This window comes from Myodes glareolus, chromosome 2 (assembly GCF_982192425.1).
Source record: "Myodes glareolus chromosome 2, mMyoGla1.1, whole genome shotgun sequence".
NCBI classification, from domain to species: domain Eukaryota; kingdom Metazoa; phylum Chordata; class Mammalia; order Rodentia; family Cricetidae; genus Myodes; species Myodes glareolus.
The window spans coordinates 124,021,075-124,047,000 of NC_142027.1; the positions used below are offsets into that span (position 1 = coordinate 124,021,075).

General features: G+C 42.6%; 1 protein-coding gene across 13 annotated transcripts in view; it reads left to right on the forward strand.

Moving 5' to 3' along the window:
- Nucleotides 1–25,926, forward strand: part of Clip1 (CAP-Gly domain containing linker protein 1) — a 119,480-nt gene that overhangs the window by 73,835 nt on the left and 19,719 nt on the right. For all 13 annotated transcript variants that reach the window (XM_085679293.2, XM_085679240.2, XM_085679259.2 and 10 more), the window contains 3 exons: nucleotides 716–832; nucleotides 2,999–3,105; nucleotides 10,187–10,307. In XM_085679293.2, the coding sequence (XP_085535419.1) occupies nucleotides 716–832; nucleotides 2,999–3,105; nucleotides 10,187–10,307 (345 nt within the window). The remainder of the gene's footprint in view (nucleotides 1–715; nucleotides 833–2,998; nucleotides 3,106–10,186; nucleotides 10,308–25,926) is intronic.

Here is a 25,926-nt window from a genome sequence, read left to right on the forward strand (position 1 = left end):
CAGTTTCTCTCATAGATTTTCCCATTCAGTACTTCTCATGAATGAATAACACTTGAGCCTTAAATTATAATTGCCCAAATAATTTATATTAGTATATGAAAAATTCTTAGCTTACATTGAGTGATTTCAGCTGGGCAGTGGTGGCGCACGCCTTTAATCCCAGCACTCGGGAGGCAGAGGCAGGCAGATCTCTGAGTTCGAGGCCAGCCTGGTCTAGTTCCAGGACAGGCACCAAAGCTAAAAAGAAACCTTGTCTCTAAAAAAAACAAAAAAACAAACAAAAAAATTGAGTGATTTCAAAAGCTCCAAATTGAAATAGCCAGAAAAATATTTTACACTTGCACCAATAAGTTTAAGAGCCATTCAGTTATATAGGGTAGTTATTCATCATCACCAAATATTCTGTCAGAGTGATGAGCTCATGCTTGTCAGTGGAACTTGGAGCATGGACATAGGTTTAGACGGATGTGAGAACATGGAGATGGTTGAGGCGCAGACTCAGGAAAAATGACACGGGAAGGGTCAATTACCTTGTTCTCCTTCACAGTCAGACCCTTCCTGTCTCGGTTTGCCTTAGGGTTGCTGCCTCTCATCTTCTGTGTGCTGCTTAGCCACACAGACTCTGAGAGCTGCCTTGGCAGTGCCTTCTGAATGTCCCTGATGGTGCAGGAGAGAGTGCCCTTTTCGCCTCCTCACTTTGTCCCTTTGTGCTTAGGCTTCTCAGACTGCAGAAGATACCATGCAGATCATGGAACAGATGACCAAAGAGAAGACAGAAACGCTGGCCTCCTTGGAGGACACCAAGCAAACAAACGCAAAACTTCAGAATGAGGTAAGCTTACCAACTTCATGGAATGTTTGGTCACCTAAGAGTGTATCTTTTTGAAGTGTGGACTTAAACAGGTTTGATCTGTATTAGAGTTGAATGCACAACATGCCATGATAATGTTAAATAAAATATATTGCTTTATTATTTAATGCACTAAACTTCATGAATTCAAGGTGACACTAGATACGGTAATACATGCTTATGGATACAGTACTTGGGAGGTCGCTGCAGAAGGGTTAGGAATTTAAGGTTAGTCTGGGCTACATGAGGCCCTGTCTAAACAAACAACCCACCCCCAAAATGAAAAGGAAGCTCTAATATTGTGGCATTCTTAGATAACTACTTAGTGGTGACATTTTCTAAGTTTTCATAATCGTTCCTTTTTATCCTACACATTTCCCCCTTAACTTTCTCCTAATTTGGTGCCAACACATTCCGTTTCTCCAGCCCCAATATAGGCTTTCTCTTGGCATCCTTTTGTGTTATCTTGAATGAGTCATTTCTAGAGTTGGGACAAATCTGTGCCATCGGGTTATCCCTCTTCGATCTGCAAGTAGCATTTCCCTTTGGACCTTTCCCATCTTCCTGAAAAATTGCTATCTGAATAGCCAGTTACCTCACTAAAGTGCTCTGTGACCTTCTATGTAGCTCCTGGTGCTTTTTAAGTCACAGGCAGGTAGGACATTCAGAAACTTGTTCATAGGAAGGGACTGCCAGGCAGGATAACTTCATGAAGACATTTGAGGTACTGAGGGTAAATAAAAGCTTACAGAGAGTGCACTCAGATGCAAATTAAAATTAGAAGCCTGAAAACAGTTTTCCTAGAGGATGGGATCAGGCAGAATTGTGTCCTCCCTCAGTGTATCTGTTGTTGCCAGATCATAAGGCGGATAACCTGTTTCATGTGCCTATTACCGTGCTTTGTTTCCTTTGTTCATAAATCCAGGCTCTTAAAGAATATTAAAAGGAAGGTGGTGATGTTAAAATTAGCATGTTGCTTCTGGGTTTCTGGTTGATGGCATATGACATGACCAAGAGCGACAACTCCATTCTCTGACTCTAAGAGATAAGGACATAAAGCCCAGGTGACTAGCCTGGCCCCAGAACCACACCTTGTATGGAGAATGGAGAGAACAAGCTCCATCCTTTGTTAGATAACACCTTTGCTAGAAGTCCCCACTAGAGGGCAGGCAGGGCTAAGATGGAGTATGTATGAGCACCCTTCAATCTCACTGCATGGCTTCTTCCTCCTCATAGAAATTAAGATGGATAACAATTTTCCCTAACTGACAAATGGTTGATTCAAATAAATAAGTTCTGTAATGAGAATTGCATAAGTTTAGAAGTGACATTGATTGGAAATATCTCCTACATTACTAGTCAGTTGTGGGGGGACGATTTTTGTTTGATTACAAAGATTGATTTTTTTGGGGGGGGGGAGTGTTTCGAGACAGGGCTTCTCTGTAGCTTTGGAGCCTGTCCTCCTGGAACTAGCTCTTGAAGACCAGGTTGGCCTTGAACTCACAGAGATCTGCCTGCCTCTGCCTCCTCCCAAGTGCTGGGATTAGAGGTGTGTGCCACCACCTGGCTCAAAGATTGATTCTTGATAATGTTGCTGTTTGACAATCTATTTCTTGCTTTTAAAAAAACTTACTATGTATATAGGGTTCTTCCTGCATATATGCCTTTAGGCCAGAAGAGGTCACCAGATCTCACTACTGATAGTTGTGAGCCACCATGTAGCTGGGAATTGAACTCAAGATCTGTGTGTGGAAGAGCAGTCAGTGCTCTTAACCTCCGAGCCATCTCACCAGTCCCCTATTTCTTGCTTTTTAAAGAGGGATTGTTTTGAATGGCATCTTCAGTGGCAAGTATTGAGGACTGTACAAGAAACTAACAAACAACCAAAATACACAGACTAAAGAAACTTCTGTTTTAATGTACACTGGTAATTTAGTTTGCATTTGGCCAGGTGTCCAGGACGTACGGGACTGAAGGAAGAGGATGACCAGCTTGTCATGGGTAGTCTCTTCTCCAGATGACTTCCTGTCGCTTGTGACAGATGACTAATTTCATCTATTGTTAACTGCATGTTTTTGTGAATAATTTATCCAGCCATGTCACTGAAAAATGAAATAAATTCATCAATTTTTTTTCTTTGTCTTTAAGTTGGACACACTTAAAGAAAACAACTTGAAAAATGTAGAAGAGCTGAACAAATCAAAAGAACTTCTGAATGTAGAGAATCAGAAAATGGAAGAATTCAAAAAAGAAATGTAAGTTTTAAAAAGGAAAGCAATACTAACTATTTTTAAAGTGCTGGAAAGGTTTGTAAAGTAGTTGTCTATCTGTTCCCCAAAATGCATTCCTCACAAGCAAGTTCAGTAACCACCATTAGAACCACAGCTAAACTGAACATCAAAGGGAACTGGGCTAGCTGCTGAAGTAAGAAACATGGAGTTTGAATCTGACTTTGTAAAGCTATAGAAATATATGGATGGCCATGTATCAAAGGTAAATTTGTATGTTTACATGATAACTAGTTATAACATGTAGAACTGTAAGATCTTTTTATTAATTAAGTCCTTCAAAAGTAGGGCATAATGGTGCACACCTTTACCCCAGTACTTGGGAAGCTGAGGCAGATGATCTTTGTGAGTTCAAGGCTAGCCTGGTCTATACAGTGAGTTCTAAGACTGACAGGACAATTACACAGAGAAACCCTATCTCGGGGGGGGGGGGGGATTAAATAAGTGAAAATAAATCCTTCAAAACTTTTTTTTTTAATAGAAAAGAAGTCAGACATTTTGGTACATGCCTATAACTCTATAAGTACTTAAGAGAGACTGAGACAGTACAGTTGTTGTAAATTAAAGGCCAGCCTGGCCTACATGGTAAATTGTAGACTAGCCTGGGCATTAGAGTGAGACCCTGTCTTAAAAAAAAAAAAAAAAGAAAAAGAAAAAGAAAAGAAAGGAAAGGAAAGAAGAAAAAAGAAAACGAATAAAAACTCAGTATATCATTTTCAAGATTTTCAATGTCTTGAGTCTCTATCTCCAATACTTTGATTTTGAAAGTAATCCAGTCTTCTGACACAGACAATAATTCTCTTTACTGGAAAACATTCTCTTGGGATTTTTCGTATCAGCCTACTGCCTAGCTTCAAGGTGGCTGTGTTTCCTATGGTGATCCCACCCAAGCCCTTGCCAGAGATTGGTGCTGATGTGGCTCTGTAAGTGATGGTCAGTGTATAGATTTCACTTGGTCTTTCAGTTGATAACTGCACCCTATCCACTGTGAACCCAGAGAGCCAGAGCCAGTTAATCTGGTGAGTTCATGTGTCCTTCACACACGAAACCATTAGGCTGAGAAGGATGTGCAGAAGGATCTTGTTTCCTACCTTCAGGGCTCTACATCATTTATAACTAATAAATAGGTCATATCCAAGCAAAATTAAAGGGGTTGGTTCCAAGCTTCTGTTACTGTACCATCAGCCTCAGTATGTTTATTTTCAGTCTTGGATTGAACACTAGGTATGGGCGCTTACACCTGTGGTTCCCACACTTGAGATACTGAAGCAGGAGGACAAGTTTGAGGACAGCCTCAGCTACATAACAAGCTGCAGGTCAACTCAAGATATGGAGATCGTCTCTAAAAAAGTCTAAAAACCATCACCACAAACAAAACTTTGTCGCACGAATTCTAGTTGGCCTTAATAATAAAACCTAGAGTCAGATATGGGGGTTAATGAGGATCCAAGAAGCAGAGAGGTCAACCACTAGAGAGTGCCCAGACCCATCTGTCTCCACCAGACCTCAGACTGCCCTGAGCTCATGTCTCCTCCTGCCTTACATTCCTCTCTTCACTCAGCCATATCACTCCTGTCTCCACCTCCCTAGTGCTGGGATTAAAGGCGTGGGACCCCAAGTGCTAGGATTACCTTTGTGTGAGCTTTGTTTCTCTTTTAGACAGATTCAATCTCGTGTAGCTATATGAGATGCTCAGCAAACTCCAGGGATCCTCCCATCTCTGCCCCACAGCACTGGAGTATTGTGGAATATTTCATTGCACTGTGAAACTCGAAGACTTTGGTAATAAAATTAACCTTAGATCAGGGGGCAGAGCCAGCAACTAGTTGACAAGCATTAGCCATAGAGAGTACAGAAGACCAGGTTAAGGGAGTGTCTAGTTAGGATTTTATTGCTATGGAGAGACACCATGACCACAGCAACTCTTATAAAGGAAAACAATTAATTGGGGCTGGCTTATAGTTCAGAAGTTTAGTCCATTATCATCATGGTGGGAAGCATGGTGGTATTCAGGCAAACATGGTACTGGAGAGGTAGCTGAGACTTCTACATCTGGATCAGCAGCAGCAGGAAGAGAATGCCACACTGGGCCTACCTTAAGCATCACCCCCAGTGACACTTCCTTCAATAAGAACATACCTCCTAATAGTGCCACTCCCTTGGGGGGGCATTTTTATTCAGACCACCCCAGGGAGAACCCTATCTCAAAACATAAATGGAGAGTTACTGAAGAAGAAAGCCCATGTCTACCTCTAGCTTCCACCCACATGTCACACACACTTCTATGCACTCATGCACACACACACATTCACATATAAATAAGAATACATATGCTTTACTCAAAGAAACTAACATTTAGTTACATTCAAACAGGGTGGATTTAAGTATAGTTTAGCAATTTTTCTCTGTGACTCAAGTAGTTCTGCTCCCTGGAGTGTGGAACACCGAGGTGTTGCTGGTCTCCCATTGCTATAGTCCTACTCTTGAGCTCTCTCTGGGCCACATTAGGTACCGGAGGGGCAGAGCCACAGTGGGTCTAAGCAAGAGAGCTCTTGTGTTTGGATAGCATTCTAATTTTATACTGAATGTTACGTAGGACTAGTCCTTGGGTAAGTGTGCCCACTAAATTCCTCACTTAATCGTGTCCTGTCACCCTTCCCAATTTATGTAGGATCAGTGCCGAAAGAGACAAACTGGCTCATGCAGCTGTGGAGCGCCTGCTTAGCATGTGTGAGGGTGGGAGTTGGAGTGGAAGGTTGTCCTTACAGCTGGATGTGGTGCATGCCTGGCCTGCAGTCCCTGAAATTAGGAGCCAAGCTGGAGGCTTACTCTGTTTCAGGTCAGCTAGTGCTATCTAGTGAGAACCTATCTCACCCCTGATGCCAGCTGCTGCCATAGTAGTGGAAGCCTCTCTCTCTCTCTCTCTCTCTCTCTCTCTCTCTCTCCCCCTCTCTCTCCCTCTCTCTCCCTCTCTCTCCCTCTCTCCTTTCCTTTCCTTTCCTTTCCTTTCCTTTCCTTTCCCTTTCCCTGTCCCTGTCCCTGTCCCTGTCCCTGTCCCTGTCCCTGTCCCTGTCCCTGTCCCTGTCCCTTTCCCTTTCCCTTTCCCTTTCCTTCTTTCTTGGTTTCTCTTGTGCCTGTCCTGGAACTAGCTCTTGTAGATCAGGCTGGTCTCAAACACACAGAGGTCTTCCTGCCTCTGCCTCCGGAGTGCTGGGATTAAAGGTGTGCACCGCCACCACCTGGCTTTATCTTTCTTCTGATACTGCCCTGAGGGAAGTTGCTGAGAAGGGAGAGAGGCAGGTCCTGTGCCAGGGCTACTTTAGATTCTCTCTGCCTACCAGGCCTGAGGAAATTCCCTCTTCCTGTCGACAAGGCACCCCATGGCTAGATCCTAACTTTGCATAGAAACTAGAGGAAGGAGGCCTGGGGAGCCAGTGAAAAGCCCTGACCTGTGACTCTGCCCTTGTCTTGGCCACACTTCAAGGCAAGGCCATCTGCTCTCAAAGGACTGTGTCATGGGAACCACACTTCTTGGCTCACTGTGTATTCCTTAGTTGCATTCTTCAGTGACTAAAGCTAGAGAATGAGCAGCTGCCTGTGTATATGTGTGTGTGCGCTTGTGTATGAGTGTGTGTGACTTGACAAATACACAGTGCTGGCCATGCCTTCACCTTATGGAACTGTGCTGCCTAGAGGAACTGGGCCAGAGCAGCTGCAGCGTTCTGACCGAGCTTCCTCTCGTAGCCACTGCTCTTCCAGCTGGAACCCAGCAGCTGTGATGCAGGGCTTTTCTCCATGCTCCCGGCTAGAGGTGCTCCAAGAGAACCCTTGGTTTGGGTTAGCCAAAATGGTTAGTGAAATGGTTGCAATACAAGCATGAAGGCTGACTTTGGACCCGTAGTACCTGAGTAAAATGTTAGAATTGACTGGTACACATTTGTAGTGCCAATGCTGGGGAGGCAGAAGTAGGAACACTCCTGGGAATTGCTAGTGCCATCTTGCTGATCCTCAAGCTCCAGGCTCAGTGAGAGAACCATCTTGTAAAGTAAGACGAAAAGGAATTGAAGACACATGGACCTCTGGCCTCGCGTGTGTATGCACACACACTTGTGTATGTGCCCATGAACACACACACAAAGTTGTTAGAAATTTTTGTTTATTTCTTGTGGTATTTGAGATGGAACCTAGCTCTGTGGAGTTGCTTCTCTTCCGTCTTTACATGAGTTCTGGGGAACTGAGTCCTCAGACTCCTGTGGGGCTGCTGAGCCCCAGTGGCCATTTATTGAATAACTTTGGCTTCTTGTTTGAATTTTTTTTTACTGCGGTTCTGTTTTTTCTTTTTAGGAGATTGTACTAAGCAAGTGTTGTACCACTAAGCCACATCCCCAGCCCCACAGAATGTTCTTTTTAGTTTTCTGTTTGTTCTTTTGAGACAAGATCTCTCTCTCTCTCTACAGCCATGCTGTCCTAAAGCATGCTATGTAGATCAGGCTGACCAGGCTCACAGAGATCTACCTTCTTCAGCCTCCTGAGTGTTGGGATTAAAGGCATTTGCTATTACACCCGACCTCACTGTATGTTCTTTAAAACAGTGTTTTCAAAAACTTTATAAGACTAAAATTTATGTGTGCATGATGAGAAAGAAAAAAAGAGGCAGAAGAGGAACACAGTATCACTGCTGATGAACCAGGTATGGTGGCATACACTGTAATCCCAGCACACAGGAGGCCAAGGCAGCAAGATTTCAAAGTCAAGGTTGGCTTTAAAAGAATAGAAAGACCGTGTATCAATAAATAGAAAAGTTCTTTTTCCCCCTGAGACAAAGTTTCCCGGTGTAGCAGCCCTGACTGTCCTGACACTCACTCTGTAGACCAGGCTGGCCTCAAACTTAGAAATCCACCTGCCTCTGCCTCCCGAATGCTGAGATTAAAGGCATGCGCCACCCCCCAACCCCCACTAATAAAGAAGTAACTATGAAGTCAGTGACAACCTGTAAACAAATGTTTCCTGTTTTGACTGCCTGCTCCCAAATAATTTCTCAGAGGCTTATAATAATTATAAATGATCAGCCGATAGCTCAGGCTTGTTACTAGCTAACTCTTACATTTAAATTAATCCATAATTCTTAACTATGCTTAGCCATGTGGCTTGGTACCTTTTCTCAGTACAACATTCTCATCTTGTTTCTTTGCATCTTCTGGCAATCGTCTGATTCCACCCTTTCTCTTTCCAGAATTCTCCTAGTCTGGCTCTCATACTCAATTGCTTTGTGCCCAGCTATCAGCCAATCTCTTTTTATTAGCTAATGAAAGTAATACATATTCACAGTGTACAAAAAGATTGTTCCACAGCAACAACCTGAGAAATACATTATTTAGTTTATGATGGTTTCCTCATAAATAAAATCTTATTTGTCAAGTATTAATGGATTTAATTAATTAATTAACCAGTCAGTGTGCTTAAGCTATGGGGGGGGGGTGTGTCTGTGTGAGTATCTCTTAGTTTCCTTTCCTTTTGCTGTGATAAATGCCACAACCAAAAGTAACTTGGGGAAGAAAGGGTTTATTTGGCTTATAGGTCACAGACTATCGTTGAGGGAAGTCAGAAGCAGAGAGCAATGATGAACGCTGCTTACTGGCTCACTCTCAGGCTCATTCTCAGCTTCCTTCCTTACTCAGCAGATGACCACCTGGCCCCAGGGATGGTGCTGCCCATGGTGGGCTGCCACCCCTTACATCAGTCAACAATAAAAGTCCCATGGACATGCCCATAGACCACTCTGATGGAGGTTCCTCTGTTGGGCGCCCCTCTTCCCAGGCATGTCTAGGTTTGTGTCAAGCTGACAAAAGCTAACTGGCAATATCTAGATATGCGAGTGGGCAGATGGGTTAATAGATTTACAGTTAAAACCATTTCTGGTACTTACTAAATACACATCTTTATAAAAGTTCTAATTTAGTATGCTGTGAGAATTGTATAGATTTATTCTCCTAAATCTTCATGAGGTCATCATAGAGTACATATTATATAGTTAGATGGAGAATTAAAAATTGAGAGCATTGAAGATGCCAAGCACTGCCATCCATTAGACAATTGAAGTTAAAAATAGATGCGTTCATGCATCAGCAGATGGATTCATACCCAGATGACTAGATTCAGAATCCAGCCACGTATGACAGCTTGCTAAGTAGAGTTTACCCAGCATAGACCTACTTAAAGCTCAAAATTGCTTCAAAATCTTCTATGGCATAAAACTAGAATCTAGTGATTAAGTAAAAATATTTTGAATAGCCATATGTAAAAGATAATAGTTCAGAATGTATGTTTAGGTTAATTTTAATAATGAGAAAATGCCTAATAATGTCTACCTTATTGTTTGTGTTGGCATTATGATACGACTTATCTGGTAGGTTGTGTTATGGTTTTATTTGCTTCTTTTAATTAGCAGTTAGCAGTGTAGAAAGAATACCATCAAATAACTGCTATTTGGTTAGGAAAAAAAAATTCCTTTGGGCATTTCACTTCCCATTGTCCTAAAAATATACTCAGAATTCCCAACGGCACCTGACTGGGATGGACACTGGTAAATGGGACCACTGGATTTTTATTTCACCAAGAGAAAAGTAGATGAAAAGATCTGTGCCTCTGAAACAGAGTGCCTCGGCAGCCCATTAAACCACTATGGCCGTAGTGGGTTCTGGTATAATTATTTCACGGACACAGAAGTGAAGGATGAAGGCTGTGCTGATCATGTCATTTGTCAGCTGTTTTATAGCAGTTTGCTTTTCTGTGGTGTATGGACGGTCATAGAGTAGAGACAGTGTTTGTTGGATATTTTTAAAATGTCATAATTATGGGCAGCCAATCTCTTTTTGAGAGATTAAAACGTGACCTCTCCTTCATGTAGATAATGTGGTCTCTTGGTATTATAGATCTTATTGGGCACGTGACCCAGATCTATTTTCCTCAGTGCTGTGAAGCTGTTGTCTCCCACAGTTTCCTTGCTTGTCTTGTTTCTATGGTAACCCTGCACTCACTGTCCTTGCAGAGAAACCTTAAAGCAGGCAGCAGCTCAGAAGTCCCAGCAGCTTTCAGCACTGCAAAAAGAGAACGTCAAACTTGCCGAGGAGCTGGGGAGAACGCGGGACGAAGTCACAAGTCATCAAAAGGTCAGTGGACCTTCAGTGGGGGAGGGGGGGTTTAGAGCTGGGGTTCTGGCATCCACTGTTCTTGTAGCCTTCTTAGAAGCTACTCAGATTTGCTCCATGTGACTAGGGATTTCAAATGGGTTGGCTCATTTACCTGTGTTATGCATCTGCTTGCCTTCAGAGAGGCATACACTATAGGACTTGGGGTCACAGTGAGCTGACAGTCCCACGAACACACCACACACACTAGCAACAACAGCACCTGACCTTAAAGCAACGAGGAAAGGTCCTTACTAGATAATCATCTAGCCGCGCCATTAAAGTGAAGAACCAAGCATTATCTTCTCCCTACCACAGCTCTGATTCCAAAATTATTTTTTTCTCTTAAGATTTTTTTCCCCCTCTTTCACTGAAATTGGTTTTAAGGATACGGATTCTAAGAATATGGTTTTGTTGTAAAGGTTACCAGTTGATTTCAGTAGTACTTACCCAATAGACTGTGAATCTGTGTGTGTTGATTTGTGGAATGTGGGTTCTAACTAGAGCGCATCCCAGTGTGTTTGCTGAGATCTGTGTCGCAGAGGTTTCTGACAGAAGTTACTTAAACATGGGAACAAAACTGACTGTAAACAATGCCGTGTTGTGCTTTGAATTCTTCTCTGATATTTGATTCAAAATGTTAGTCCCATCTGACCCAAAGCAGGTACTGGAATTTTTAACCATTTATGCTTGCTCTGCACTGCAAAGGAAACGATCTCTCATGTCCTGCAAGCATTGGCTCTAACTAGGAAGGGTAGTTTGGAGTTACTGTACTGCCATTTCATCAAGATAGTGCAGTGTGTGGGAAAGACACTTCCTTTTTTTCTTTTTGTGTTTTTGGAGCAGGGTATCAATGGTTGGCCTGGAACTCACTATGTAGTACGAGTTGGCTTCAAACTCAGAGCACGCCTTCTGCTTCTACCACCCAAGTATTGGGAAAGTCACCATGTTCACAGTTTGTTTCAGACTTTTAAGACTCGTATTATAACTGTCCCCTCTTTCCTCATTTCATGAAGGAAATGCTGCAGTCTCCCTGCTCCGAGTGGTGTTCTCAGGTGCTGCGGATCGGCAGTAGCACTGGTTCTTACTGTGTGCTGGGTGATCTGCCCCTCTGCAGTTCCGTGTGACAGTGCTCTCACCCCATCTATAGCAGAAGATGGGAGTGCAGAGAAGATAGTGGTTCGTTGAGCATCCTCTGGCAGGCAGTGTCACAGTGCTTGTCAGCTTCTTTGTCTTGGAAGAGAATCAAAGTGAGTTGACTTAAGCAGAGTCACTGCGCTCTTCTCTGATCAGCTTGTGAGAAATTTGAGTTCGTGAAAAGCAGAAGCCCCTTTGACCTGAGAAAGATTTTCTTTTGTGATATTGTTGGGATATCTGCATTGTCTGGGGTGTCAGATACCAGGGTGTGTCACCAGTACTGGAAGTCTGTTCATCGGCTTTTCTTTCTTTTCTCTCTTTCTTCCTTCCATTCCTTCTTTTCTTTTCTTTTTCTTTCCATCATTTCTTTTCTTTTCTTTTTTTTTTTTTGATTTTCCCCCATTCCTTTGAATATTTCTGGTAGAGACAGAGAGGATTCCATCTGTAGAATGAACAGGGAGGTCACACTGTCCTCTTATGCTGTGATCTGAACTGGACTAATTGTTACTTGTGTCTTACTGAGCTGGAAGGAGCTGAGGAAACCTCCTGACTCTTGGCTGAGTTTTCAAAGCTCTGCTCCATCTTAGCAGCTCTCTACTTCGCTTCTACTGAAAAGATTTTGTGCTTAATGACTTAAAAGTCATTTTGCTGGGTGTTAGCAAATAGCAGCTACAGCTATGAAAGAAACTTCCTTTTAAAGAGCGGAAGCTGGGAATGGGGAATGAGCCTGTCATCATAGCACTTGGGAAATAGAAACAGGAGAGTCAGAAGTTCAAGGCCAGCCTTGGCTACACTGTGAGTTGTAACCACCCAGGCTACAATGGTTAGTTCAAGGCTAATGCGGGCTATATGAGAGACCTTGCCTTTAAAACAGACAACCAAAAAGCTGGTTATTATGATACTTTTAGATTGTTGTTTGGTTTTTATTCAGAAAAGAAGTAAATGTAAACTAAACATGATAGCTTTGGTGATAGACAATTTCTGTGTTGTGTTTTTTAGATTGGGGATACAACCTAGGCCTCATACATGGAAGACAAGCACTGTACCGACTGAGTTATATTCTTATATCCCCATCCCTGATTATGGAGATTCTTTTTTTTAATGTTTATTTTATGTATACGAGTGACCTGTCTTCACACACACCAGAAGAGAGCACCAAATCTCATTACAGTTGGTTGTGAGCCACCATGTGGTTGCTGGAAATTGAACTCAGTATCTCTGGAATAGCAGTCAGTCCTCTTAATTGCTAAATCATTTCTCAATCCCCAATTATGGAGATTATTAAAAGAGATACTAGCCAGTGGTGGTGTATACCTTTAATCCCAGCCCTTGGGAGGCAGAGGCAGGTGAATCTCTGAGTTTGAGGCCAGCCAGATTTACAGAGTAACTTCCAGAACAACCAGGGCTACACAAAGTAACCCTGTCTCAAAAAACCAAAAATAAATAAACAAGTTCAAAAAATAAAAGTGATAATAATAACCAAGAAAGATTATAGATCATTCTTTTCTTGATACGTCCAAAAGAATGGAAAAAACACCTGTTTAAAATAACCTAGCTGGGTGTGGTAGCTCACACCTACAACCCTAGTAATCCTACTACTTGGAGGCTAAAGCAGGAGGTTTGCAAGTTTGAGGCCAGCCCAGCTCACATGGTTTCAGGCTTGAACTACAAAGCAAGACCCTCTCTCAATAATCTGTTCATGCATGCATATATAAAATGGTTTACAATCACCCTTGTTCTAAAGAAGATAAATTAACTGTTCTGATTTTTACTATGTTCTTTCTTTGAACCTGTTGTGCTAATTATTTCTGTAAAATTGTGAATATTCACTTAGTTAACTTCCTAGAGTTAAGTGAATTTTTTGTTTTTCTTTTTAAAGTGTTGGGGATAAAACCTAGGTCTTTGTTTTGCATTAGTCAAGTTATTGGTTGTCTCTGTTAGAAATATAATATAAATGGACTAGGGCTGTAGGTTAGGAACAGAGTATTTGCCTGGCATGCCTGAGATCCTGAGTTTTGTCTCTAGTACCACAAAAGGAAGAATGAGAGAGGAGAACTACATTACGGTATTGTAGAATATTCATTTAACTATACAAAGATGTGTTGCATTTATTTAACTGCATAAAGATGTGTTCCTGCTTTACCTTGCCTACTTAAGGCACCTGATTGGTCTAATAAAAAGTTGGATTGCCAGTAGTGAAGGAGGAGGTATAGATGGGCCTTTGGGCAGGGGGAATAAATAGGAGGAGGATTTAGACTCAGGAGAAGAAAGATCAGGGAAATACCAGAAGCCAGCCATACAGACATGGTGGAAGCAGGTTCACTCATATAAAAGGAAAGACAGGTAAAAAACCGGAAGCAAAACATAGATGAATGGAAACAAGTTAAATTAAGTTAAAAGAGCTAGTGGGACAAGCCTAACCTAAGGTCGAGCATTCATAATTATTTGATTCCTTGCTTTATTTGGGAACTGGTTGGTGGCCCAAAGAAAAGACCAACTACTTTAAAGAGCTATAATGTTTGACATAAATACTATTTTTAAAATATGGAACTTGAATTGTATTACTATATTTTGTGTTTCATTCTAAATTAAAAGGCGAAGACTATATTGACAGGATTAGATAAATTCTGACCCAGCCTAGTTTGCTTTACTTGACAACATTGTTACTCACCGAGAAGCCTTTCCACTGCTTCTATGGAATCCTAACCTTCCTCTGAAACCCAGATGATCTTTCAGGTGAGGAAGCAGAGGCGCCTCAGTGACAACCAGCTGAGGACACACCCCGGTGGAAGTGAGGTGTGAAGCAGTGGCTATGGCGTAGGACTGTTTGCCCTGCTGCTGCCCTGCTGAGGACAAAACCTTATTACTTATTTAGTAACCATTGATTTAAAGACTTGAAGCAAAACAAAACTGTGAGCCAGGAATATGGGGTAGGTGGAGCAAAACAGTGCTATACAAATATATTTGTAGGCTGGGGTGTTGCTCAGTGGCAAAGCGCACCCCTCGAATACAAGAAGCTCTGGATTTAAGCCCAGCACCAGGGTGTATATGTGGGTGCACTCTGAACTTTGCTGATATGTTTTTTCCACTTTTTCAGATGTTTATTTACTTATAAATCCCAAGACATCCTGAAATATGTCTACATTCTTTTTTTTTTTTTTTTAAATATTTATTTGCTTATTATGTATACAATATTCTGTCTGCAGACCAGAAGAGGGCACCAGACCTCATTACAGATGGTTGTGAGCCACCATGTGGTTGCTGGGAACTGAACTCAGGACCTTTGGAAGAGCAGGCAATGCTCTTAACCGCTGAGCCATCTCTCCAGCCCAATGTCTACATTCTAAGGTTCTCACTGGAGTTACTGAGAGGAAGCTCTACTTCCTTTGGGAAGCCTCCTTTACTTGAAGACTGCCTACTTCCTGCTTGTCCTTTTCACATTACCAGGATGAATCATTGTCAGAATTTTTAAACCCTGTTCTCAAGAAACTTCAAAACAAGGCTTTTAATTGAATTAGGAGATTCCCTGCCTCTCTGTGACAGTGGTTGTGTAGAACATTTTCTCTTTATTCTCTTTTTTTAAAAAAAAAAAAGGCAGTGAAGAAATTCTGCAGCTGGGATACAGTGGTGCATGCTTATGATCACAGCCTGGGGAAGTGGAGGCAGGAGAGTCAGGAGCGAGGTTTTATATATATATGGAGTTCAAGGCCGATCTATGCTACGTTAGACCCTGTCTCAAAAAGTCAGGAAGTGGATAGGGAGAAAATGATGGAAGATGAAAATAATGAGCAGTACTTGACTGATGTGGGTATGGAGTGGTGCTAGAGGCTGCGCTTCCTTACAGTCCTATCTGAGCCAGCTAATTCCAGCACTTGGGAGGAGGCAGAGGCAGGAGGAGCTCTGTGAGTTCGAGGCCAGCGTGGTCTACAAGAGCTAGTTCCAGGACAGGCACCATAAGCTACAGAGAAACGCTGTCTCAAAAATCAAAATAAATAAATAAATAAATAAATAAATAAATAAATAAATAAATTCAGGCCAAAGAGATGGCTCAGCAGTTTAGAGCACTTGCTGTTCTTGCACAGGTTCAATTCCCAGTGCCCACATGGTGGCTCATAACTATCCCCCAACTCAGTCCCAGGAGGTCTCATGCCCTCTTCTGTGGGCACCAGACAAAATGCTCGTACATATAAAATAAGTATATCTTAAGTTTAAAAATTATTACATTTATTTATTATTTATGTGTGTGGGTTCTCACATGCCACAGTGCCCATGTAGAGGTCAAAGAACAATTTGAGGGAGTCATTTATCTTTTATCAGGTTACCAGGCTTGGTGGCAAGTGCCTTTACCCACTGAGCCATCTTCCTAACCCTAAAGTTAAGTTGCTTTTGTGTGAGAGTTTTCATTTTAGTTGAGAAGAGGGGCAACAATCAGGGTCAGTTAAGATTGTGAGTGACCCAAATTTTTATCTAGCTTCGGTATGCAAAGTGCATTATCTTTTAAGCTTTTATAACAATAATTATTACTTGTGTGCATAAAAATATAATTGTACTGTATGTATATATGTATTATGTGCGATTGCAAGCATGTATTCCATGGCACACATATGGAGGGAGGTAAGAGGACATCTCTGGTTCATTCTTTCCTTCCACCTTTATGAGGACTCCAAGGATGAAACTCAGGTTGCCAGGTTTGCGCAGCAAACTCACTCACCCTGTGAGTCATCTTCCCGCCCTGTGTTATCTTTTAAAATGGAATATGTTAGGTAGAACCAAATGAAATTGTTTTTTAAGCAACCTGACAGTAGACAGGACTCAGAAATTATGACTGTTAGTGCATCAGCATGGACTGGTTTTGTTCACAGCAAGTTTTCTGCCTAATGTGCTCACTGATTTCTTGTTGTTCAGTGTTGGTGTGCCTATGTGTGAGTGTGTGCGAGCACACACACGTGAGCGTACGTGTGTGTACGTCAGTTTCTGTTTTAGACATTCTACAGTGCGCAATGCAGTTCCTTTTTTTAAAAAAAAAAGATTTATTTATTTATTTATTATGTATGCAACATTCTGCCTGCATGTATGCCTGCACACCAGAAGAGGGCGCCAGATTTCATCACAGATGGTTGTGAGCCACCATGTGGTTGCTGGGAATTGAACTCAGGACCTCTGGAAGAGCAGAGGCTCTTAACCTCTGAGCCATCTCTCCAGCCCCAATGCAATTTCATTTTATTTTATAGTGCCCATGTTATTCATTCACTCACTGTCTAGTTCCAAAACAGTTTTAAAACTTTAAAGTGGCTGGGCAGTGGTGGTGCACGCCTTTAATCCCAGCACTCAGGAGGCAGAGAGAGATAAATCTTGGTAAATTTGAGGTCAACCTGGTCTACAGAGTGAGTTCCAGGACAACCGGTGCTGGAACATGGAGAAACCCTGTTCCCCAAAACAAAACAAACAAAGCTGTAGGGGGAACCTCTAAACCCATTTTAAGCAGTCAGTCCACAAACCCTTCTCCTTGCCCCTGGAAAACACCCTTCTTTCTAAGGGTTTATCTATTCTGGACAGTTCATATCATTGGAATCAGATACTATAATGGCTTCTTCATTTAACATATTGTTTTCAGGAGTGGGGTAATTATTTTTCATTGCTGATAGACATGCACTAATGTTTATTTAACCATTTTTGTTGGATGCTATATATATTCTTTCTCGATTCATCCCTGGCGTTGAAGTTTGCAGCCCTGCCTATGGTAGCTGCCTCTAATACTACCTTGGATGTTCTGTGAGGTGGGAACTCCCTTTTCTCCTCAAAGTAGTTATAAAATATGGACCACAATGAGACCCTAACCATTCTCATTCTCTCTCTCTCTCTCTCTTTTTCCTTTTTCTTTTTTCCAGGACAGGGTTTCTCTGTGTAGCCCTGACTGTCCTAGAACTCACTAAGTAGACCAGGTTGGCCTCTAACTCTGACTGCCTCCACCTTCTGAGTGCTGGGATTAAAGGCGTGTACCACCACTGCCTGACTAAATAAACTTTTGATCCCTCTACCTGGGATTCACTGTGTGTGGGTGTAGAAGCACTCTGAATTCAGGTAGTCACATAAATGGAAACCGTACAGGGTATATTTTCTTTTCATAGAGAATTCTAAAAATAACCATATGAGCTCTACAATACAAGAACGCACCTCAGGTGGTCAGCATTGAGATAGATGTCCAATTTTTTGGTTGATATGTCTGTTCTGTCATTTCCTCAGATGTATTCTGAACAAGATAGGAAAGTTTAACTATATACAATAATGTGAGGTCTTCGATAGAAGTGGACCCCTGGTGGTCACCTTTGCGATGGATGCCTGCTTTATCATTTACAAACCTCACATATATTTCATCCATAAAGACAGCAGGTACCTTGAGCTGTCACCATGGAAACAGCAGCTTTTCCACAGGGGTATTTCAAAATGAGGCCGTGGCTTGATTTTGGAAACTTAACAAGGATAAGATGGGTCAATAACTATTTGGTAAAAAGTCATTTCAGAGTGAAGTTATAGCAGAATGTACAAAAACTAGGGCTGACACCTAAATTGATCAATGAGAATTTGCCTTTTAAACAGGCCTAAATTCACAGACAGATTAGAAAAGGAAAGCTAATTTTAGCCTATTATGTATTATTTTATAACAATAGTGAACAGCAGCCATCAGAATTTTAATCTAGGCTCAGAGAACACTAGAAAATAGGGCTGTTTGAAGCTGGGCCATAGAGTCTTTCTCTTTGGTGCAAATGGGTGCTTTAAATATGAGCTGCTGTTACTGCTGCTCTTGTTTTGTTTGAAACAGGATCCCATGTAGTACAGGCCGGCCTCAAACTCACTAACATAGCTGAGGCCAGCTTTGAACTCTTAATCTGTGTGTTTCTACCTCCCAAGCAGTCTGGAGACAGTTGTGTGCTACTGCACCAGCGAAAACCAGGGCTTCTTGACTGTCTCCAATCATGACCTCTTTTTACCTGAGAAATATTTTTATAGCCTTCAGTTCTTTGAGATACATGTAATTTTACCATTTATTAAAGCTGAAAGAAAATGTGTATACTAATAAAAGATGAGTATTTGATATTGCAGAATGTAGGATATCCTCAACACTTTTCAGAGTTGATCAATATTTTTACTTTACCTTTACTCCCAACATTTGGGAAGTAGAAGCATGTGAATCTCTGTGAGTTTGAGGCCAGCCTGGTCTCTACAGGGTGAGTTCTAAACCAGCCAGAGCTATAATATAGTAAGACCTTGTCTCAAAACAAACAAACAGATAATAATTTTATTAATGTCAAAGCTGAGAACAGTGCTTTACAAAAATGTGTAATACAAAATGACAGAAGTATATTTAGGGTCATTTCAGAAATGCTGTAAATTCTGTCCTAATCCAAGTCAAAATTCATTTAATATTTTGTTATTGTGTTGTTGTATTTTTTTTAAAATTGTGCATGTGAATGATGTGTGTGAGTGCCAATTAGCCCCATACACATTGTAATGGATTAATTTAAAAATGCTTCAGGATCTCTGGATCCGCGGCTGCAGCAGCAGAAACACTGCAGGTCCCTGAGTGGTGACAGGCAGCGGGTCCCACGAGCAACCAGTCCTAGGCAGGGACTGGTACAGGCCCAGAGTGGCGGCAGTGGGCCATGTGGCAGCAGGCAGCGAATAGCAGGTCCCAGAGAGCATCCCGTCCCATGCAGGGGAGGCGCAGTTCCCTGAGTGGCTGCAGCAGGCAGCGAATAGCGGGGGGTCCTGGAGAGCATCCATTCCCAGGCAGGGGAGGCGCAGTTCCCTGAGCAGCCTGCCATGAGACCACTCCGCAGGTCTCCCAAGGCAGCTGGTGCTGGGCAGGGAGTGCAGCTATTTGGGTGAGAGACAGAGGGATAGGCATGCCATGCAAAGTGAGGTTGAATATTTATTTAGTGGGTTATGGAAAGGGAGAAGGGGAGAAGAGTGGAGAGGCAGAGAGAGTGAGAGAGTAAGAGAGAGAGAGAGAGAGAGAGAGAGAGAGAGAGAGAGAGAGAGAGAGAGACACCAAAGCTTCTAGAGGGAGAGGGAAAAGGAAGAGACTCAGGCTGCAAGCAGGAAGGAAGATCTGCCTGCCTCAGTGGAATGGGCTTGGCTTGTCTCTTAAAGAGACAGAACAGATCATTACATCCATCATCACATATAATAATAATAAAAGTTTGTATTGAAACTCAAGAATTTAAAAAGAAATTTTTAGCGCCTGTAATGATTTCTGCTCAGTGAGAAGGACTTTGGCGAAAGACCTTGGTGGGCGAGAGCCAGAGGCCTGACTGGCGAGAGACAAATACCGTGAAGAGTTAAAGGGGGTGGGAGGGAGAGAGGAAAGGAGAGAGAGATGCAAAGGGTGGTGGACAGAGACCTGTTTGCCTTTTCAGAAGAACAGCAGGAAGAGAGCTGGTATGGGCCAGGGTACTGCCTGGGTGCATCCTGCCAAGAAACAGGGGCCAGCATAATGCACGAATCCTAACAATGCCTAGCCAGAAAAAGCAAATTTCTACTAAAATTATTAAAACAAAAGTCTTGAACTGGAAGGAAAAGTATTGGCTCAGAACACCTCAAGACCAAGTTCTCAGCACTAAGGCTATTTATTTGCCCAAGGGACAGAAGGTAGGGAATAAGAGACAAAGACAGGGGGTAGAGGAGGAGGGGAAAGGAGAAGAGGACAAAGTGGGGGGCGGGAGGCGGGGATATTTGTTCCTGAATAAGACAGGACTGCCTCTGGAGAGAGAAGAGACAGGTGTAGCTCACAGGAAAATGACATTTTATAAAGATACAAGGGGAAACCCCAATGATTTTAATTGTGTGACCTAAAGGTGACTTTTGATTACTGGTAGTTGGCCTCAGGAGAAGGGAATGGCTAAATAAGACCTTGATGGCTAGCTTTAGGAATGTTAAATGGTTTTTAACAAGGAAGAGGGAATGGTAGAGAAGGGCTAAGTAAGTCTGCCAGAACAATGCTTGCCAAGCTTGAGCTGACCAGAGTCCCTTCATAAACCAAGGAGTGGTGGCGCACGCCTTTAATCCCAGCACCAGGAGGCAGAGGCAGGCAGATCTCAGTTTGAGGTCAGCCTGGTCTACAGAGTGAGTTTCAGAACAGCCAGGACTATACAAGAAACATTGTCTTGAAAAACCGAAGAGGAATCTCTTAAAACAACCAGAGAGGTGGCTCATCTGGTAAAAAGGCTAAACCATACACACAAGCTTCACAATCTGAGTTAGCTCAGTTCCATGAGGCAGGAGGCACACTGAAAAGTTTCTGCATCCAAGTAAGTCTCTCCTCTGATGCAATAATCCAAATCAGACCAAATCAAAAAATTAGAAAAAAAACCCAAGTTTAATGATTACAAACGCTCCCAGACGACTCTACAGCGCCCCCCCCCCCCCCAGAGAGGCGATGGGAAAGGAAGACTGGAAAACCATGTGTTTGTTCTCTGGGGGACAGCTTAAATACCCCATGGGAGTGGTCTTGAGCATATGGGGTGGGGTCATCACTGGGCAGACTTTCTCAGGGGTGGGGTCTGGACTGAGGCAAATCCCAGGGGAGGGGGCTTGAGATGGAACTTCCACCTGAACATTCCAGACTCTTTGGATATATGAATGCCAGGGATGAGGGTAAAGCCTTAACCTAAACACACATGTTTGTAATTCAAGCACAGAAGGCAGAGTTCATCTCTATGAATTCCAGAACAATCTATGGTCTACATAGTGTGTCCCCAGCCAGCTAGGGCTGCAGAGAGAAACCCTGTCTGAATAGCAACAAAAACAAAAACCAAAAAAAGGTGAATGGGATGTCGTGCACCTGTTATCCCAGTGCCTGTAAGCAAGATGGGAGGCAGAGACAAGAGAATTTCCCAGAAGTTCGTGGGCCAGCTGGCCTGGAATACACAGTGCAGTGAGTGCAGCAGCAGAAGTAGGAGAGAACATGCCTGCCTCACATAGGAGAAGGCAAAGACTAGCTCCCAGCAGTCCTCCGACCTCAGCAGACACATGCCAAAGTGTAGCTAGAAGTGTTCTCCATCCTGCTGGTCCTCCTGGACGTCCCCCCCGCATCTGCCTGTTCCTGAAGCCGCTCATGAAATAACCACTCTGAAACTTATTATCTGTTACGATAATAACAATGGGCCAATGTGTTAGGCTTCTTACTGGGTAGCTCTAAATATTAAATTAACCCATTTTTATTAGTCTGTGTATTACTGTGAGGCTGTGGCTTATCGGCATGGCATGTTACTTCTTTGGCAGCTACTTGGTGTCTCCTTCAACTCTGCCTACTCTCTCTTTCTATCTCTGTTCAGATTTCCTGCCTGACTTTACTCTGCTAAACCATTGACCAAACCAGCTTTATTCATTAAAAGCAACACATATACAGAAGGACATCCCACATCATCTCCCCCTTTCTGTGTAAATAAAAAGTAAGATTTTTACTTTAACATAATAAAATTACATATACAAAACAGTTATCAAGCAAGAGTTACAGTTACAATATTTGGTCTATTTGTATTTGGTTAAACTAAAGAGAATATTTTATTATCTATCCTATTTTTTAAAAAATATTTATTTATTTATTATGTATACAATATTCCGTCTGTGTGTATGCCTGCAGGCCAGAAGAGGGCACCAGACCCCATTACAGATGGTTGTGAGCCACCGTGTGGTTGCTGGGAATTGAACTCAGGACCTTTGGAAGAGCAGACAATGCTCTTAACCTCTGAGCCATCTCTCCAGCCCCATATCTATCCTATCTTTGTGAGTCTAAAGTTTTATATCTACTTTATCTTTTATCACAACTAAGGAAAACTATAATTATAAATGTCTAGTCTTCAACTCCATCAAAGACCCCAGAAGGATATAATACTACCTAAGTTAACAGGAAGTGCATTGTAAGCAACTTCCAAAGTTCTAGAAATGGCAGAGACATCTCGCTGCCTGGACAGTCACCCAAAGTTCTTCTGTAACATTGGGGCATCCATCTTCAGCCTACAGGCCCATAGTACCTGGCAGACCTTTCAGTGAAGCAGGAAACTTGAAGATCTGCTTTGCCTTGTACTGGCAAAGTTTGTCAGTTGCTTTCTTCTGTGTCATGTTCCACCTTTCTTCTGTGAAGCAGAAATCCTGAAGGACCACTTTACAGTGTACATGAACATTATCCCACGCACCCAAGCACTTGCACAGACCAACTAAAATAAAACAGCAAACAGCCTGGCTGTCCCATTCACATTCAGCTGATGCTATTTTGAGTTGTCTCTAAGTGACAGCATTGAGGGATATTTTCCTTGTTTTGAGTTTGTTTCTATACAGTATTGTTAAATCTCTTTGAAAAAAATGTTTTTAATTTTCAAAAAACAATAAAGTTAATTATTCTTTGAGAAATAGTAATTTTGTATGCAGTGTGGGCCTTGAGGCCAGCAACCTCTGCTCTGTTTGGAAAGTCTGACTTGTCAAGCTTTACATTAGGAAATAGGTCAAGGGACCTGTTCAGCTACTCATGGTCTTCCCTGAGCAGACTTGTTTTCAGTTTCTTGCTGGAGCTCTCCCTGTAGACTTCTTCAGCATCCTGCTCAACTCTCTAGCGTTCGAGGGGAGTTTTAGAGAGCTACTTCCTGAACCTTGGTGCGGGAGAATTATCTGTATTCTGTCAATCATATTTTAATAAAACGCTGATTGGCCAGGCAGGCAGTATAGGCAGGAAAGCCAGACAGGAAGTAGGGGTGGAGCAAAGAGACTGGGAGTATTCTGGAAGCAGAAGCTCTCTCTCAGCCATTCCTGTACAGACCACCGAAGAGGCAGCATGTAACTTGCCCAGCAGAGAAAGGTATGGAGCCATTATGGCTAACATAGATGAGAATAATGGGTTAATATAAGTTATAAGAGTTAACAAGTAGCCTGACCTAATGAGCCAATCAGTTTATAACCTTATGGAGTCCTATGTATGATTTTTCTCTTTGGGACTTGCCGGCTTGTTGGGGTACTGGGCGGGACAGAAACCCCAACAAGCCAGTCGTCATGCTACAGAACCTGACAAGTGTCTCAGCTGTGAATGGTTGCCAGGGCATGGGGGCCGAAGGGATGGTTCTTTTCCAGTTTGTTCAGTGAAGGGTATTTGTGACTTGCCCTAGAATATGGCACAGAGATACTCGGGGACTGAGTAGAAAGTAGTTATCTTCAGCACCTGGGTGTTGTGTAGCATTAGGACTGTGTGTGTAGCATGAAAACCTACTTTGTGTGTATTGACCTCAGTCACTTACAGTCCTCTCACGCTGAGGCCAACATATGTATGTGCTTGAGAATGCAGCTGTGTGCGTGTGTTCCTGTAAACTCAAACCAGCTTAGGATCTCTCATGCATCTCATCTCTTGAGAGCGAATGTAACTTAAATTGGTAAACTGAATGTATCACTGTTGCAGGCCAGCTTCCCTGGGCAGCAAGGCTGAGGCTTATGTATGGTGTACAGTGTTTATGAATGTAGCCCCACCCCCAGCAGATCTGTAACAGGAGAAGAAAGCTTTCTGGTCTCCCTCCCTCCCTCCCTCCCTCCCTCCCTCCCTTCCTTCTTTCTTTCTTTCTTTCTTTCTTTCTTTCTTTTTCATTTATTTGGTTTTTCGAGACAGGGTTTCTCTGTAGCTTTGGGGCCTATCTTGGAACTAACTCTGTAGACCAGGCTGGCCTCAGACTCACAGAGATCCGCCTGCCTCTGCCTCCCAGGTTCTGGGATTAAAGGTGTGCACCATCACTGCCCAGCGTGGGGTGGCCTTTCAGAATTGCCCCAAATTAAACTGAAATGTCTAGGGTTTTTTCTTTCTTTTTTCCCCTTGTTTTAGAGTTGTATTTTCTTCATTTATTGGGGTGGAAGCATGTGTATGTCACTGAACATGTATAAACAGCTTATACCATATGGGTTTGAGTGATTAAACTCAAGTCATCAGGGTTGGCAGCAAGGGCATTTACCCACTGGGTGGTCTCAGTGGCTCACTCATTGTCTTTATATTCTCCATTGATCCCTCACTGGATGAGGACCATTCTGGGAAAGGGTGTGGCCCTGTGAAGTGGTTCTGTCATTTGGGCAGTCCCTGAACTATCTCCTTCCCTGCTCCTAGAAGCTGGTAACCAGTTCTGCCTTGAGAGGGGCCCCAATTAACACATCTTCTCTCTACCTTCCTCCTTTCATCTCTGAAAGCAGTTTGTCGCAGACAGACCCACTGGATATTTCCTTCCCTTCTCCATTTCTGTCTGCTCTTCTAAGAGCAGAAGTCTCTATCTGTGTGTGGGAGGCAAGACAAGAAATCCTCAGACACAGAGAATGTGTTGAATTGCTATTTTGAACCTCAGAACACTGGCTTGGAGAGTAGACTGAAAGAGCCCAAATGAGCCACCTCCCAGGGAAGAGTGGTGGGAGAAGAGTCCCCGAGACTCAGCAGGGGCTCGTCCTGGGAGAAGCTGAGCTTCCCATGGTAAGATAGCAGTGCACTACTGGACTGGAGAGCATAGCGTCCCGATGGCCGTCTACTCTCTGCAGTCACTGAGCGCTACTGCCTTTGCATTTTAAATTACTGCAGGAAGCAAAATGGAAGGTGCTGGGACCCTTGTTCAAGTGGCTTTACTGAGCCTATGAAATCAGAATTAGTGTTGACTCTGAGTTTGTCTGTGGCCCTCATTTCACCCAAGTTTGTGTTTCTTAGCATAAATGATGGGTTGAAAGTTAAAGTACCTAGTATGCTTTTTGTCCTGCCTTCCCCACTTCTTATTTTTGTTTTTTTTTAAAGATTTAAAAAATTTTTATATGTATGAGTATTTTGTCTGTGTGTGTGTCTGTGCAGTACATATGGAGGCCAGAAAGTACTGGATCCTCTGGAACTGGAGTTAGAGGCAGTTGTGAGTCACCACAAGGGTAATGGGAAGAGAACCTGAGTTACCTACAAGAGCAGCCAGTGCTCTTAACTGCTGAGCTGTCTTTAGCTCCCTTTCTTGTTTTTGATGTGAGTTCTTGGATCCTCTTCTGGTTTAATGTTCCTAATCATTGTAGACTTTTTCTCTTAATAATAACCTTCCATTTCCCCCAGCCATCTGTATTTTCTTTTTCAGCTTTAATTATGAAAAATGTCAAGCATATGCAGGAACAGGAGCCACCCAATACAGTGTGCTCCTATATCAAATACCACTAGTGATGGGTTCTTGGCTGCTCTTGTCCCAGCGAAACTTCACACACCTTGTACAGTTTTTCCCAATGTTTGTTTTCAAGACAAGTCAGATGGATCTCAAACTCTCTGTTTGCCTGCCTCAGTCTTCAGTTTGGAAATTATAGGCCTAGACTATTACACCTGGATACCCTAAATTGCTAGATTTGGTTTTATTTATTTATTTATTTTGAGACAAAGTCTCTTTATATAAATAGGTTTCAAGCTCTCAATCATCACTTCTCTGCTCACTTG